We start from the raw sequence: 15,146 nt of genomic DNA, 5'->3' as shown, positions 1-15,146 counted from the left end.
ATCCTGCAGGCATCCACTGTGCAAGGAGAACTCCCCTCCCTCCACATCATGATGGGTGGGCTGGCCTGGACCCACAAAGGCTCAAGATATGGTGCCTTATTTCCTTTGTGTTTCTTCCCACAGAGAGCACAAAGAAAGACCACCACTAGCTCTGCATCCGAGATGGGAAGCAAACCCAGGTGAACAGCACAATTGCTGCAGAAGATCTCCCATCTTAGGTCATCGCTTTGGGACTGCTTTGTTAGGTCATGTACAGATGATGTCTTGGCTCCAGCGATCACTGTGTGCAAGCACAAAAGCACTTCTTCATGTACATGGGGAGCCCACCGATTCCCCCTCCTGCTTGCAGTTCCTCCACTTCCTAAAATGCAGCTTCATGTGTTGCTCCATGGAGGTTCTGCCAACCCTCTGAAGCAGCTTTTTTGTGTGTGTGAGCACAAGCCACTGCAGTTAAGGGAGGAAACAGTCACTATGAAAATTGTTGCGTATAACAAAGATACATTATTGAAGAGTTTGTCCAATTATACTGCTCGTCAGTTACTTTGCAATGGTGATTATTTTATGAAATAAAAAAGAGTGTTTCTGTTCTTTCTGTATGATAAGGTGCTGAGCATTTATGGCAGGAGCCCCACTATATGCTGGTGCAATGCCAGATGTGTACCACTCACAAGGTGAACCAGTATAACTGCTCAGATGTGCTGGTGGAAAGCTACACCTCTGCTCCCCCAGTGCAGATACCCAAACTGGGCAGAGTTAGAGGTATCTCAGGCGAGTAGAACCATCCCCTATGCAACAACCCCCCAATGTAGAGGGGGAAACAATAAATTGCCACCTCCATTGTGGCATTTTACAGAGCGGCACACTTTCATTCTTTAAATTGAAGCTGTAATGTCACATATTAAGAGGTGGTTTTTGCTTTTGCAGGTTAAGGCAAATTAGTATTTTTTTTAATGGAATAGGTGTCTGCACAAGCAGGGCCGGCTCTAGGTAGAGTCCCGGTGGCATGGGGCGGCAGGGCGTGGGGCCGGCAGGCGGGGCGCTGCGCAGCCAGGGCGCCCGACCTGCTCGAGACTGCCCTGTCCACAAGGATGCTGTTAAGGCAGCTGCCACATGGCAGTCACGGAATGGCAAACCAACAGCCGGCTACAGGGCTGCAGGCAGCCATGTCCAACGCGATGGGCACCAGCCAGCTCTTTAAAATCAACGAGTGTGTTCTTTTCTGCCGTTTGCGGAGTTGGGTTGGTGGAATCCAGATTGGAAGCGTTTGGAATAGGTCAGGTCAGTTTTGGAAGGGTGATCATTTTGATCATGGCTATTTCATCTGAGAGAGTGAAGTTAGTATTATTCCATCTCCTCCGGCCATTGTTAATTTGTTGCCACAGGGGGTTGTAGTTGTGGAGGTATAGTTTGTTGAGGTTTCTGGTTATTTGTACCCCGAAGTATCTGAATTTGGTATGGCAGAGTCTTACCTTTCTGATGTTGGAAAATTCTTTTTGTATATGAGGTGGGGTGTTGAAACACATAGCCTCGGACTTTGCATTTTACTTGTAAGCCCGACACCATTCTGTTTTTTATTTTATTTTATTCAAAATAAACTTTATTTCTCATTTTTAAAACCAACAAAATCAACAGACAAACCAATACAAACCTATAAACAAAGAGAAATAAGTACAAAAAAGACAAACAAACAAACGACAAACAACACAATTCTACAAAAGAAAAACCATTAATACACTCCAGTTAAAATTTCTTCCAAACCAATTATATATCGCTTTCCTTATAAGTTCTCCTATTACTTGCATTACCATTTTTGTTGTTCTTCTACTAGGTCTAATTTCCCCCCTCCTTATAGTTCCCCTGCTAAATATAAATATATCCCCGTGTTACTCTAATCCCAACAGATCTCTAACTCAGTTTTTATATTATTTTTCCTAAAATAAACTTCTACACATTCCCATTCCATTAGAGATTTCTGTTTGGATATGTTTCTAATTGCTGCAGTCATTCTTGCCAAGTTAAGAAATTCTATTAATTTCACCTGCCATTCTTGAACCGTGGGTGCCTCCTCTTTTTTCCATTTTTGACCATGTCTTGCCGCTGCGCAGGCGTAAAGAAAAACATTTTTCCTATTGTCCGGTATATTCCTGGGTATCAGACTTAGTAAAAAATACTCCGTTTTTTCCCCCTGAAGGTGATCTTTAACATTTTCTTCATCTCCTCATATATTTCTCCCCAAAATTTGTTAATTTTTTTACATCCCCACCAGCAATGAAAATAATAGCCCACATTATTCTTACATTTCCAACAATTCTTTGATTCATTTTTATAAAATTTCGCTAATTTATTAGGGGTCAGATGCCATTCTGAATGTGTCGCGTGGTTGCTGTGTTTGTGAGGTCTGGTGCTGTGACCATCAGGTCGTCTGCGAAGAGCCCTGATTTATAGGTTTTGCCTTTTATTACCGCTCCCTTGATGTCAGGGGCTGCTCGGATTCGGATTGCTAGGATGAAGAGGAAGGGAGACAGTGGGCATCCTTGTTTTGTGCCTCTTTGTATTGCTATGGTATTAAGAGTCCGTATCATTTTTCTGAAGCTTGGGAACCAAGCCTCAGTTCAGCAAGGGTGTCTGTCACACAGTTCATAAAGAAAAGTAGTAGAGTTTATATTTAGAAGTTTGACTGGAGGAACATTGACTAGAGCAGTGTTTCTCAACCTTTTTTGGGCCACGGCACACTTGTTCCGTGAAAAAAATCATGAGGCACACCACCATTAAAAAAGTTTAAAAATTTAACTCTGTGCCGCCCTATATTATAATTATGACTGTAAGAAACACTTGCCAAATATTGCTTTCCGGCGGGTCAGTGTTGTGCATTGGCGGCCGCCAGGCTCGTTTGCACTGAGCTTTGGGAAAGAGGAGGAGAAATATTGCTTTCCGGCAGGTTATTGCTGTGCATTGGCAGCCGCCAGGCATGTGACAATGCAAATCGCCCTTCTCGTCGCCGCACGTCGCGGCACACCAGCCAGCGTCTCGGGGCACACTAGTGTGCCGCGGAACAGCGGTTGAGAAACGCTGGACTAGAGGACACAGAAAAATCAGGAGTGCATTAAGTGCATACATCATAAAAATAATTCCTAACATTAAAAAGCATAACAATCATTTGAAGATACAAGTGGACAAACGAGATGCTAAACACATTACGGTATTTTAAATCGTATCAATGTCCATTTTAAAATTAATTGCAGGCCCGGGGGGCAATTTTAATTGGGACTGCTGCAGGCAAGCAGGTAGGGGAGGTTTTATCCTACTGTCCTGCTGTGATCTGAAGAACCCATTCCACACTCTGCAGTTGCTACCCTGTTGCCCCGTAAATAAGACATACCCATAAAATAAGCCGTAGCAGGATTTCTAAGCATTTGCGCAATATAAGCCATGCCCCGAAAACAAGACATAGTGATAGGTGCAGTTCTGGAGGGCGCCAAGGAAGAGGAGAGGCTGGACGTGTAATTAAAAAATAAGACACCCCCTGAAAACAAGCCATAGTGTGTCTTCTTGAGGAAAAATAAATATAAGACAGTGTCTTATTTTCGGGAGAACACGGTATTGCCCTTGAAAGGGAAGTTAATTGTGCCTAACAGTGATTTTCAGAGGTTACCTTCATGAGAACATTAGAAGAGCTGTGCTGGATCAGGCCAAAGGCCAATCCACTCCAGCATCCTATTCTCACAGTGGCCAGCCAGATGGCACTCAGGCAAGCAGAACATGAGAGCAACAGCCCACTCCCAACTGGTAATTCCCAGCAACTGCAATTCAGAGGCATACTGCCTCTGACGGAGGAGGTTGAACAAGGATATATTGCCTAGTAGCCAATGAATGCCTTGTCTTCCACAAATTTGAGCTTGACATCAATACCAGAAAATGTCCTAGAAAAAGATAATTCGGCAATCAGTCTGTGAGCACTTAGAAAAGGATGCTGTGATTACTAAGACCCAGCATGGGTTTCTCAAAAACAAGCCATACCAGACGACTGTCATATCTTTTTTTTTTGACAGAGTTACAAGCATGGTGGATCAGGGGAATGCTGTGGACATAGTGTATCTTGATTTCAGTAAGGCTTTTGACAAAACCCCGCATGATATTCTTGCGAGGCAGCTTGTAAAACTTGGGTTGAACGAGGTAACTGTTAGGTGGATTTGTAGCTGGTTGACTGGCCGAACCCAAAGACTGCTCATGAATGCTTCCTTGTCATCCTGGAAAAAAGTGACAAGTGGGGTGCTGTCCTGGGCCCGTCGTTGTTCAATGTCTGTATAAATGTGTTTATTATCGCACCTAGTTTGCCCATGAAATACGCAGCTATTTAAGGCTTGGCAAAAGAATCATCAGAACTTTCTGCTGTTAAGGAGATCACAGATCCTCTGATGACAGCAGAAGGTGATGGTCCATAGCACCTGGGATAACTCAGAAAGACCTGTGAAGAGAGATGAAGTTGAAGAGTTTAGGATGGAGCAGGATTCTTCTATGATGGCTGTTGCAGAGAGAAAAGGAGCAAGGTTCATAGGATGCTAGTGGGCAGAGGTTAGAGGCAAAAGGATTGGGGCGGCTCTATCAAAAACTGGGGCAACCCAGGGAGTCTTTTTCCTCCTCCTCCTCCTGAAAGTAGCTACAGGCATTTTGGGAATAGCAGTACAGAAGGGCAACAAAGTTCCCTCATGAAAATTTCACATGTTTTGGACTCAGCTCTTTCAAAGTAGAACTTACCTGAGGATGGAGTAGAGTTGTCGGGAATAAAACTGTATCCAAGGCAAGAAATGCCACGGAGGCCAAAAGTATTCTTCATTCCTTTGGTGAGCCACAAATGTTCTCCAGCAATATGAATAATCTGAGCAAATCATTAGGTTGTCAGTCTAAGGGCTTGCCCGCCCTTCTGCTTGTTCTGTGTCTAGAAAGCATGGGTCCAAGTGGTTTTACCTTTGTCCCACAATTCCCCCCCCCCCCTGAAAAACACACACGATATATTGCCAGGGGTGTAGCATGTGGGGGGGGGCAAGAGGGGCCGTGGCCCTGGGCACACAATTTGGAGGGGGCACAAACCAGGCACCCCCCACGCAGGGATGCCTGTTGGGCCTGCCTGCTGCTGGAGGTCTCTGGGCTCCAGAGTCCAGCCTGGCCTCACCACCATGTCCCTGGCCCCCTTACTTGAATGGCTGCCTGGCTAGCACTTGCTCATTCCTCCCTTGGAGGGTGAGTGGCCACAGGTACAGGTGTAGGGAAGCAGGCAAGGGGTGACCTCAGCATGGCCCGGCCCAGTGCATCAGTAGATTTGCTCGCCAAGGGCCACGTCAGCTGGCCGCGTTCCCCCCTGCACAGGTGGGCAGGAGGCACAGCCATAGCTGCCAAGTCTCCTGTTTCTCATGGGAAACCCTCAGATTTTAATCTGTTTCCCACTGGTCTCCCAAATTGAAAAAAATCCTGGAAATCCCCCGGATTTCCTACCTGCCAGGGAGGCTCCATTTTGGGTGCCGGCGCCACCCGATTTCCGGCGACCAGACATGGGTAGCGTGGCACCGGAAGTTGCTTCTATGCACGCCCGGAAGTTGCGTAGAAGCGACTTCCGGTGCCGCGCCGCTGCTGATCCTGCATTTTTCAGCGAGAGACTTGGCAGCTATGGGCACAGCATAGCCCTGCTTGGTTCCGGTGGGGTTGGCATGGTAGGCTCCGTTCGTCTTCTGTGCCCCACCTGATACCCGAGCACCCTGGGCACCAGCAAACACCGCTATGCTGCTGTTTACTGCCGAATCAGAGCAAATGTCAACCCATGGAAAACCTGATTGCCCGTAATTTTCCTTCTTGCAAAATGTCAGGCGTGGATAATCCTCTCCTCCACCAGTAGCATCAAAGGCAAGAAGAACAAGCAAGTTCGTATTTATGGGTTTTTTCCAGTCATCTGGCGGTATGAACTTTGGGGGGAATGGGTTTGCCGTACAAGACGTATTGTTTACCAACCCCCTGCCTAGTCTTGTCCACCATCCATTTGATAATTATAAATTAAGCTAGCAACCTACCAGGCAGCTGCATGATATATATCCGGACTCCAAAACAAGCCAAGTCCCTGAGGCCATTCCGATTGAACCTGGAATTATGACTGAATAATTGTGCAGCACGTATCTCCAGGGTCACCTTTGGGTGTTCCTGCAAGAACTGCTTTATACGTTGACTACATTTACCACAAGGACTCCATGTTAGAAACCAAGTGACAGTGCATGGGGTGGTTGCCCGGCGGTCTATCTCCTTGCAGGCATTTTCCAAAAAGTTGATTTCAGCATGGTGGGTGCTGTCGCTTGTACACCAGTTTCTCCAGCACCTGTGACTTTGTCCCCAGCGGATTTCATACAGGAGATGAGTACGCTCCGGTCGTCCCATAGGGGTGTAATTCCGCCAAAACACACCTGGTTCCAGTTGCCACCTTTAGGGCAAATGAGACAACAGACAGGCAACGTTTTATCACTCATCAATATCCGAATCACATGAGGCCATGCTTTTTCTGAACCAATGTCTGGATGCAATAATGGACAATTAGCTGAAACTGGATCCTGGGAAGTCTGGTTCCTATGGCTGGGTGGTTCCCAGGTCTAGGAGTAGAGTAATGTGCCCGAACTTCCTGGATTTGAATCCCCCCCTAAATGGATTAGTATGCAGCCTTGATTCATTTCTGCCCTTGAAAGCCCAAGCAGTTATTAGTGACCAGAAGTGTCTTCTTTCACCTTTGGCTGCTATTTCAGCTACAACCATTCCTGGACCAGGCTTGCCTGGCCACTGTGACTCATGTACTGGTACAGTGGTACCTCTACTTATGAATTTAATGCGTTCCGAACGCACATTCGTAAGTCGAAAAAATTTGTAAGTCGAATCCCATAGGAATGCATTGGGAGAAAAAAATCGTAAGTCGAAGCAACCCTATCTTAAAATTCATAAGTAGAAAAAAATCCTATCTAAACTGCACCCAAGATGGCGGACGGAGCTCCATTCATAAGTAGAAACATTCGTAAGTAGAGTTATTCGTAAGTAGAGGTACCACTGTAATCTCTAAATTGTCTTACTGTAATGTACTTAATCTACATAGGGCTTCCCTTAGGACTGATCCAGAAGCTGTCACTTGTGCAGGATGTTGCAGTGAGGTTACTCAGTGGAGGGATCTATTGCACACATAATAATAATAATAATAATAATAATAATAATAATAATAATAATATTTATACCTGCTATGTAACTCCTGACTAAAGAAATCCAATACCAGTCAGACACGACTCAGACGCTTGGAATAATCAGACGCTTGGAATAATGGCGTTCCCCTGAGTGAATCTCCACCCCCTCCGTCTCTCCCACTTGCTCATGCATCACTTCTACGGGTGCTGCTACGTGCCCGCTGCCTCTGATACTTTCAAGGCTTGCTGGGTTCTGGGAGATGGAGGGTCTGGAATGCTTTCTAAAGACACTGTGTCCGTCAGGTGTGGCCCTCCTGGTGCTTCCTCTTCCTCCTCCTCCTCCTCCTCGCCCCCCATTATTTCCCAGCTTCCGCCCTCATCTGCCTCTGAGCTGTCACCTCCCTCAAACCCCGGTTGTAATTCTTCTTCTCTGGAGGGGTCAGGCAGGGGAGGTGGTCTCCACCATTCCTCCTCTGCCCAGTCCCTGACACTGACACGACTCAGAAGCAGAAAGGTAAAGAAGTGCAACGAAAAGGCAAAAGCAAAAAACTGACACAAAAAGGAACAGAACTACGTTTCCGAGCACAATTCAAAGTGTTGGTGCTGACCTTTAAAGCCCTAAACGGCCTCGGGCCAGTATACCTGAAGGAGCGTCTCCACCCCCATCATTCAGCCCGGACACTGAGGTCCATCTCCGAGGGCCTTCTGGTGGTTCCCTCGCTGCGAGAAGTGAGGTTACAGGGAACCAGGCAGAGGGCCTTCTCGGTAGTGGCACCCGCCCTATGGAATGCCCTCCCACCAGATGTCAGAGAGATAAACAACTACCTGACATTTAGAAAATACCTAAAGGCAGCCCTGTTTAGGGAAGTTTTTAATCTGTGATATTTTAATGTGTGTTGGAAGCCGCCCAGAGTGGCGGGGGGGGGGGGGAGGGACCCGGCCAGATGGGCAGGATACAAATAAATAAATAAATAAATAAATAAATAAATAAATAAATAAATAAATAAATATTAATGTACTATACAGAAGTGGACATTTGCAAAGAGAAATATCTGATACTTCTGGTTACCACATAATTTGTTTGAAGCTGGTTCTTAGTGCTTCTGCCTCCTCAATGTAGATGATGATGATGATAATTATTATTTGTACCCCACCCATCTGACTGGGTTGCCCCAGCCACTCTGGGCAGCTTCCAGCATATACAGAAACATAATAAAATGTTAAAAACTTCCCTATGTCTTCTAAAGGTTGTATTTATCTCCTTGACATCTGATGGGAGGGCGTTCTACAGGGCAGGTGCCACTACCGAGAAGGCCCTCTGCCTGGTTCCCTGTAACTTCACTTCTTGCAGTGAGGGAACCACCAGAAGGCCCTCAGAGCTGGACCTCAGTGTCAGGGCTGAACGACTGAGTTGCTTTCCATGTTTCGAGTGCAATATACAAAATTGCCTTTCTTACCTATGGTTGTTGCCTCTGACTGATGGACCTGTTGAAAGTAAATGACACAATTAAGCAACACGGCTTTTCAAACCTTCTAAAGAATTGCCACTTTAAAAATAATGGCCACAAGGCAATGCACAGTTATGCACACATGTTGAAACTGATGACATTTAAGCACGTACAACCCCATTATGACAGGTTTTCTGTTTGGCTTCCCTTTTCCTGTATGGTTTGCACTGAATGTCGGAAGCCAAAGACCGCACAGAGGGAATTTTGAAATGGCTATAAATCAGAATGTAGGGCAATACAGCTGCAAAACAGAAGAACCACAAAGCATTTTAAGGACTACAGAATGGTGCTGGTGCTGTCATAAGTGACAACCAGCAAAAATGCTTCTTATTGCACTATGATCTGCTCATGGATTATATACAGTGGCCCTTTGACTTACGAATTACTCAACATCCAAAGTTTTCGACTTACGAACGGGGCAAATGGCCACACGCTTATGAATTTTTCTACATCCGAACAGAAACCGTTGGCGGTTTTAAATGCGGTTTCCTCGACTTACTAATTTTTTAATGCGGTTTCCTCGACTTACTAATTTTTCCGAATATTTTTTTCCCTATGGGAATCCACTTTTCGACTTACAAAATTTTCGACCTACGAATGTGCATTCAGAACGGATTAAGTTTGTAAGTCGAGGGACCACTGTATACATGTAGACATACAGATTGACAAACAACATGTATTGACGAAGATGCATATATATGGGCTTGTCAACACTTCTCCTTGTCCCGTGTCTAGGAAGCATGGGTCCAAGTGGTTTGCCCTGCGATTCAGCAGTAAACACTGGGTTTCTCCAGGAGAAAGTGGCAGGACAAGTCGAAGTCTGATTGAGCCTTAAGCCAAACAGCTTTATCTGCAAGATCATACACATGTATGCATACATGATGCAATTTCACAGTAGGGACCGGTTCTATGGGGCAACCTCTTCCCTTCGCAGTATTCTGGTTAACATAAGCTATATCTTCCTGTTACAAATCTGACCGAAGTAAGTCTCATGTGTGAAAATACCCTATGGATTGCCAGGGTGTTATCATATCGCAGGCATGTCCAACTGGTAGATCACCTCTTGATCCTTGTCGATCATGGGATCCTTAGAGATCGCTGGGCTAAAAAACTCCCCCCCTCCCAAAAAGCTCAAGGGCCACTCCCCTCTAAAAAAATATCAAGAACTTCAATGACAATGGGTAGATCACTGTCAGGTTTTTTTTTATACTGGGAGTAGATCGCAGTCTCTTGGGAGTTGGATGTGCTTGACATATAGTAAAGGTAAAGGACCCCTGGACGGTTAAGTCCAGTCAAAGGTGACTATGGGGTTGTGGCTCTCATCTCGCTTTTAGGGCGAGGGAGCCGTCGTTTGTCCACAGACAGCTTTCTGGGTCACGTGGCCAGCATGACTAAACCGCTTCTGGTGCAACAGAACACCGTAATGGAAGCCAGAATGCATGGAAACGGCATTTACCTTTCCGCCACAGTGGTACAAATTTATCTACTTGCACTGGCATGCTTTTGAACGGCTAGGTTGGCAGGAGCTGAGACAGAGCAATGGGAGCTCACACCGCCGTGGGGATTCGAACCACCGACTTTCCGATTGGCAAGCCTAAGAGGCTCAGTGGTTTAGACCACAGCGCCACCCGCATATAGTATGTTCGTCACATGCTGTATTTCAACTACTGAGGAGGACTGCAAAAATGATAATTGTGCAATTGGAAGGGGGGGGTTGGTGAGAATTCATTGAGAATTCATGAGAAAAAAGCCTGCCCTTATTGAATCCACCCACAGAACTGGAATTTTACCTCTCCCTGTCGGCATCTGTTGATCCATCTTGCTGTGCTTCCAGCATCTGGGCTTGTTGCTTCTTTTATATGAGTTGCAGGTAGGTAGCCGTGTTGGTCTCTGACGCAGTCAAAATAAAAATAAAATCCTTCCAGTAGCACCTTAGAGACCAACTAAGTTTGCCATAGGTATGAGCTTTCGTGTGCATGCACACTTCTTCAGATACCTTTTATACGAAGCAGTCTTTCTTTCACTTTCTATTCCCCAGAAACAGCTCATGGTAACAAACGAAACTCCAGCATTTATTTATTTATTTATTTGCTAATTCAATTAACAGCACATCCTTCAGCAGAAAGTCCCAGGGCGGGTTACAGAAGCTCCACAATTAAGGAGAAATACAAATTACATTCACACCATAAACAGTGGCAAACAACAGCAATTCCTAATAATTCTCACATTTTTGCAATGCATTTCCCCCCAGTAAATATTGCATCTGTGTATGATGTTTTTGCAGATATCTGCATTTTTATTTTTTATTTTGCAGACATTTGTGAAATATTTGCATTCCCCAAATATATCCATTGTGGGGTTGGATTGCTGCATTTCAAAAACCAAATGCTTCCAAGGACAAGCTGTGTTTTGGTCACCCAAGGGAGAACTAGATAGGTTTGCATTAAGATAGGAACTGAATTCTCCCTGCCATACAACAATCCCTTTCCAACTCCTCAACCCTTTACTATCTCTGTTTTTCCTTACTGTACACTCCCCCCCCCAGGAGCACCCACTGATTACATACTCTCCCAGCTGACTCTCAACTGTTAGCCCTTTCAAAACCTCTTCACAGACCTGGGGGAAACACTCCATTGTGAGACTTATTGATTTAAGGCTTTCATCAATTCAATGTATGTTGTCCACCCTTTCCCCCTAGGATGACCACCTGAAAAAGAGGACCCAGCTCTTTAGAAAAGATCTTCTAAATTTGGGAATTTGGTCCTTTGTTCCTTCCTTCCTTCCTGCCTAACCAAGAGATCCTTCTATTCTTTCACCAACTCACAAACAAGCATCAGGGATAAAGGCCTTGGGGCATTGCCAGTGGCGGATGAAGACTTTCCGTGGCCCAGGGCAGCAAGGGCAGGGGCATAGCCAGGATCAAAACTGGGGGGGGGGACCAAACAGGTGCCTGTAGTTAACCAGGGAGCAGGATTTGAGCACAAGAGCCCTTTCCCACCACCCTTCTGAGTAATACCCCTCCCCACCCTCTCACTATATATAAGGGTCTGGCGACTTCTGCTTCAGTGTATCTGAAGAAGTGTGCATGCACATGAAGGCTCATACCAATGACAAACTTAGTTGGTCTCTAAGGTGCTACTGGAAGGAATTTTTTAATTTTGTTTCGACTACATCAGACCAACACGGCTACCTACCTGTAACTGTTTAGGGAAGTTTTTAATGTGTGAAGTTTTATTTTATTTTTAGTGTTCTGTTGGGAGCTGCCCTGAGTGGCTGGAGAAACCCAGCCAGATGGGCAGGGTATAAAGAATAAAATTGTTGTTGTTGTTGTTGTTGTTGTTGTTGTTGTTGTTGTTGTTGTTGTTATCTCATGGCAGATCTTCCAAATAATCTGTTTGGTGTGCGCTGAGTGACGGCAGCTGCAATCTCTTCACTCCAGCCACTTCTGGACACTAAGAGTGAACAAAAGACCCACCCCACGTTGCCAGAAATGTTGCAAGACAGAAGGTCCAATGCTGTGGTGGCAAGCCCAATAAACCACACCAGGGTGGGGAAAATAATAATATTTATTCGGTTTGCTGTAAGAAGCTACAGGGGAATCAAGTTCCAAATCCTGTACAGGTTTTGATGGTGTGTTTACACTCTTTATAGAGCTTAGTTCAGGCTTCCTCAACCTTGGCCCTCCAGGTGTTTTTGGCCTACAACTCCCATGATCCCTAGCTTGCAGGACCAGTGGTCAGGGATGATGGGAATTGTAGTCTCAAAACATCTGGCGGGCCGAGGTTGAGGAGGCCTGGCTTAGTTACATTCTATGATTCTGTTGGCTATGAGCATTTAGTGTAAGAGACCCCTTTTTCTGAAGTGGCCATCTTTCACTCCTTCTGTTTTGGCAGAGAATCCAGACACTTTTGATACAGCAATCGAGAAATTTCGTTGTTCCCACAAGGGGACAATGACAATAAAGATCTGATCTATTCTATTCTATTCTGTTCTGTTCTTTTGTTGGCAACTCATCCCATTCCAAACTTTCCTCCAGAATGGCAAGGCGAAGCTTGTCCTGCTATCGTCTGTTCCATAAACTGTTTAAACTAGCACTTTCCTGTTTTTCAGATATCAGCATTCAAATGACAAGTGTTCCTCAAATTCCCATGACAGTGCCCAGGGTGGATCGTTCCTCCAACCCAACCCCTGCCTTATTGCAATGCCTTATCCAGTACCCGGCGCTTCCTGTCCTCTGCGTACCCATTGTTCGAGGGAAGCAAACCTGTGTTGAAGCTTCCTGCAGTGACAGAGTCTAGTCTATTTCATTAGCAGAGCCAGGGCTTTCAGAATCCAAAACAGGATTCTGAAGGAAAGGTAAACATATGAATGGAAAAATCCTCCAGCACCAAGCTTCTTCTGAAATGAGAAAGAGGCAAGTCTCTGTCTCCTGTGATTTGTGGCAGTGCCTCTTCACTTGAGATTTCTGGGTTTGATTTTCTAAACGTCATTCCTATTTGCTTTTCTTAGTACAGAATGTATTGATCTGACGTGGAGAGATCTCTCCTATTCTAATTAATTCAAGAGGGTTCTGGAAGCTTCTCTGTGTGAAAGAAACAAGCAGAAGGTTCCTGATGTTTGGGTTATTCCTTCAGAGAGAAGCAGAGCACAGCTGGCTTAAACTGGTTCTCTTTTCTGTCAAAGTCATGCTGACTATAAAAATAGGCTAGAAGGAGCCTGGGTTTCTATCTCTTTCCCTTCTTGTGTGGTGTTCTGTACATCGTATGCTTAGTGTTAAGGTTTAGTCTTATTAAGCCAAGTCTGCTGCAACTGGATTTCCTATGGACAGTGCCAATCCTGGATGTACGGGATTTGTGACCATTATGCTCATTTGCCTTCAGTAGCAGTAAAGCTCTTGGGACCCAGGTGGCGCTGTGGGTTAATCCACAGTCTAGGGCTTGCTGATCAGAAGGTCGGCGGTTCGAATCCCTGTGACGGGGTGAGCTCCCGTTGCTCGGTCCCAGCTCCTGCCAACCTAGCAGTTCGAAAGCACATCAAAGTGCAAGTAGATAAATAGGGACCGCTCCGGCGGGAAGGTAAACGGCGTTTCCGTGTGCTGCTCTGGTTTGCCAGAAGTGACTTATTCATGCTGGTCACCGGCTCCCTCGGCCAGTAGAGTGAGATGAGCGCCGCAACCCCAGAGTCGGACATGACTGGACCTGATGGTCAGGGGCCCCTTTACCTTTTAGCAGTAAAGCTACTGAATATGAATTGCCTCTGGTCTATTTTTTGGGAATCCTGCAACATGTTTAAGTTTTTACTCTGCTAACTATACGCTGGAATCTGCCCTGGATCAATATTGAGTAGAATTCCACGACAATTTCCAGCTCTACGCTTAGTGCTTTTGTGATAAAAATAAGCAGTTTTCCCCCCACAGCACCCCAAAAAATGACACAAAACAAGAACAGTCTTTTCTGACAATTTCTGTGTTCAGACTGGGGTGTTTCAGCTACAATGGTCGATTGTCTCAGTGGTTATTTTCCTTTGTGGTTTCTGCGGAAAGAAACACAAGTTTTTTTTTTAAAGCATGCATATGTACATCAGTCTATACTAGTATAATACCTCAACTTTGTACCATGCATTTTGTGGACTGGCTGTGCTTCCAGCTAGAAGCCTCCAGCACTACCACTGAAAGCTATAAGAAAAATGGCAATTGACTTTGTACACTACCAAGGCTTTAGAGCAGGGTTGGGGAACCTGTGTCCCCCGAGACATTTCTGGACTACAACTCCCATCATCTCTGACCATTGGCCATGCTGTCCGGGGCTGATGGAAGTTGGAGTCCAACAACATCTGGAGGGTCACAAAGTTCCCCACCTCTGCATAGGCTGCTGTGCTCTGTCCACTCTAGTGGGCAGAACATGGTGTTACAGAAGGGGGTGTCCCCCTAAACAATGGAATTAATAAATGCTATGATTTGAGGTCATTTGTGATCTGAGGGGAGAATATAAGATGCAAAGGAATTCCTGGTTAGCCTGGCCAAACGAGGGCTGTTAAGAGAGCCATTGTGGGTCATTAACAAGACAATGGTACTTCCAGCCCTCAGGTGAGACGCCAGAGACTGGAGATTTGGAAGGCTGCCGGTGGGGGGGGACCTGCTCTGGGGGAGGGCAAGGGGCTTCTGGTTAAGAAGAAAAGGGGGGCTCCATTTTGGAGAGAGAAGGAAGAACAGCCCACAATGTTTTGGGCCATGCTATAAGATCTGGACCCGTTCCATGCAGACTGAGGGTGTAAATAGGTGTGTGGGGCATAGTTGCAAAGTCTCCCGTTTTTTCGCGGGAAACCCCCGTATTTAAACCCGTTTCCTGCTGTTATCCCGAATAGAGAAAAATCCCATAAATCCCCTGGATTTCCTACCTGCCAGGGAGGCTCCTTCTGCGCATGTCTGCGCATGTCTGGA

At 45.7% G+C, this 15,146-nt stretch overlaps 3 protein-coding genes across 3 annotated transcripts in view; 1 reads left to right on the top strand and 2 right to left on the bottom strand.

Moving 5' to 3' along the window:
- Nucleotides 1-587, top strand: part of LOC118097939 (alpha-2-macroglobulin-like protein 1) — a 61,574-nt gene extending 60,987 nt beyond the window's left edge. The window contains exon 37 of the mRNA XM_060268973.1: nucleotides 124-587. Within this exon, the coding sequence (XP_060124956.1) occupies nucleotides 124-149 (26 nt within the window). The 3' untranslated portion in view covers nucleotides 150-587. The remainder of the gene's footprint in view (nucleotides 1-123) is intronic.
- Nucleotides 588-2,761: 2,174 nt separating this feature from the next.
- On the bottom strand, nucleotides 2,762-10,811 carry LOC118097952 (C->U-editing enzyme APOBEC-1-like). The gene is made up of 5 exons (XM_035141275.2): nucleotides 10,498-10,811; nucleotides 8,657-8,684; nucleotides 6,060-6,460; nucleotides 4,756-4,876; nucleotides 2,762-4,465 (listed from the first exon to the last, which is right to left on the bottom strand). The coding sequence occupies exons 1-5, from the start codon at nucleotides 10,523-10,525 to the stop codon at nucleotides 4,456-4,458; spliced, it is 588 nt and encodes a 195-aa protein (XP_034997166.1). The 5' UTR covers nucleotides 10,526-10,811; the 3' UTR covers nucleotides 2,762-4,455.
- A 1,429-nt stretch (nucleotides 10,812-12,240) lies between these two features.
- LOC118075325 (alpha-2-macroglobulin-like protein 1) overlaps nucleotides 12,241-15,146 on the bottom strand; it is a 69,211-nt gene continuing 66,305 nt past the window's right edge. Inside the window, exon 37 of the mRNA XM_060268974.1 lies at nucleotides 12,241-14,239. Coding sequence (XP_060124957.1) covers nucleotides 14,214-14,239 — 26 coding nt within the window. The 3' untranslated portion in view covers nucleotides 12,241-14,213. The remainder of the gene's footprint in view (nucleotides 14,240-15,146) is intronic.

Source organism: Zootoca vivipara, chromosome 16, assembly GCF_963506605.1.
Source record: "Zootoca vivipara chromosome 16, rZooViv1.1, whole genome shotgun sequence".
NCBI lineage: Eukaryota > Metazoa > Chordata > Lepidosauria > Squamata > Lacertidae > Zootoca > Zootoca vivipara.
This window is presented reverse-complemented; position numbering and strand designations above follow the sequence as displayed.

Bases quoted from the DNA above. Each gene is read 5' to 3' on its own strand.
- LOC118097952 (XM_035141275.2), bottom strand. From the start codon at position 10,525: ATGGATCAACAGATGCCGACAGGGAGAG. The intron at 6,461-8,656 runs GTAAGAAAGGCA...TTTGCCCTAAAG, and splicing joins GTCAGAGGCAACAACCATAG to GTGGCAACTGGAACCAGGTG. The intron at 4,877-6,059 runs GTAGGTTGCTAG...TGATTTGCTCAG, and splicing joins ATATATCATGCAGCTGCCTG to ATTATTCATATTGCTGGAGA.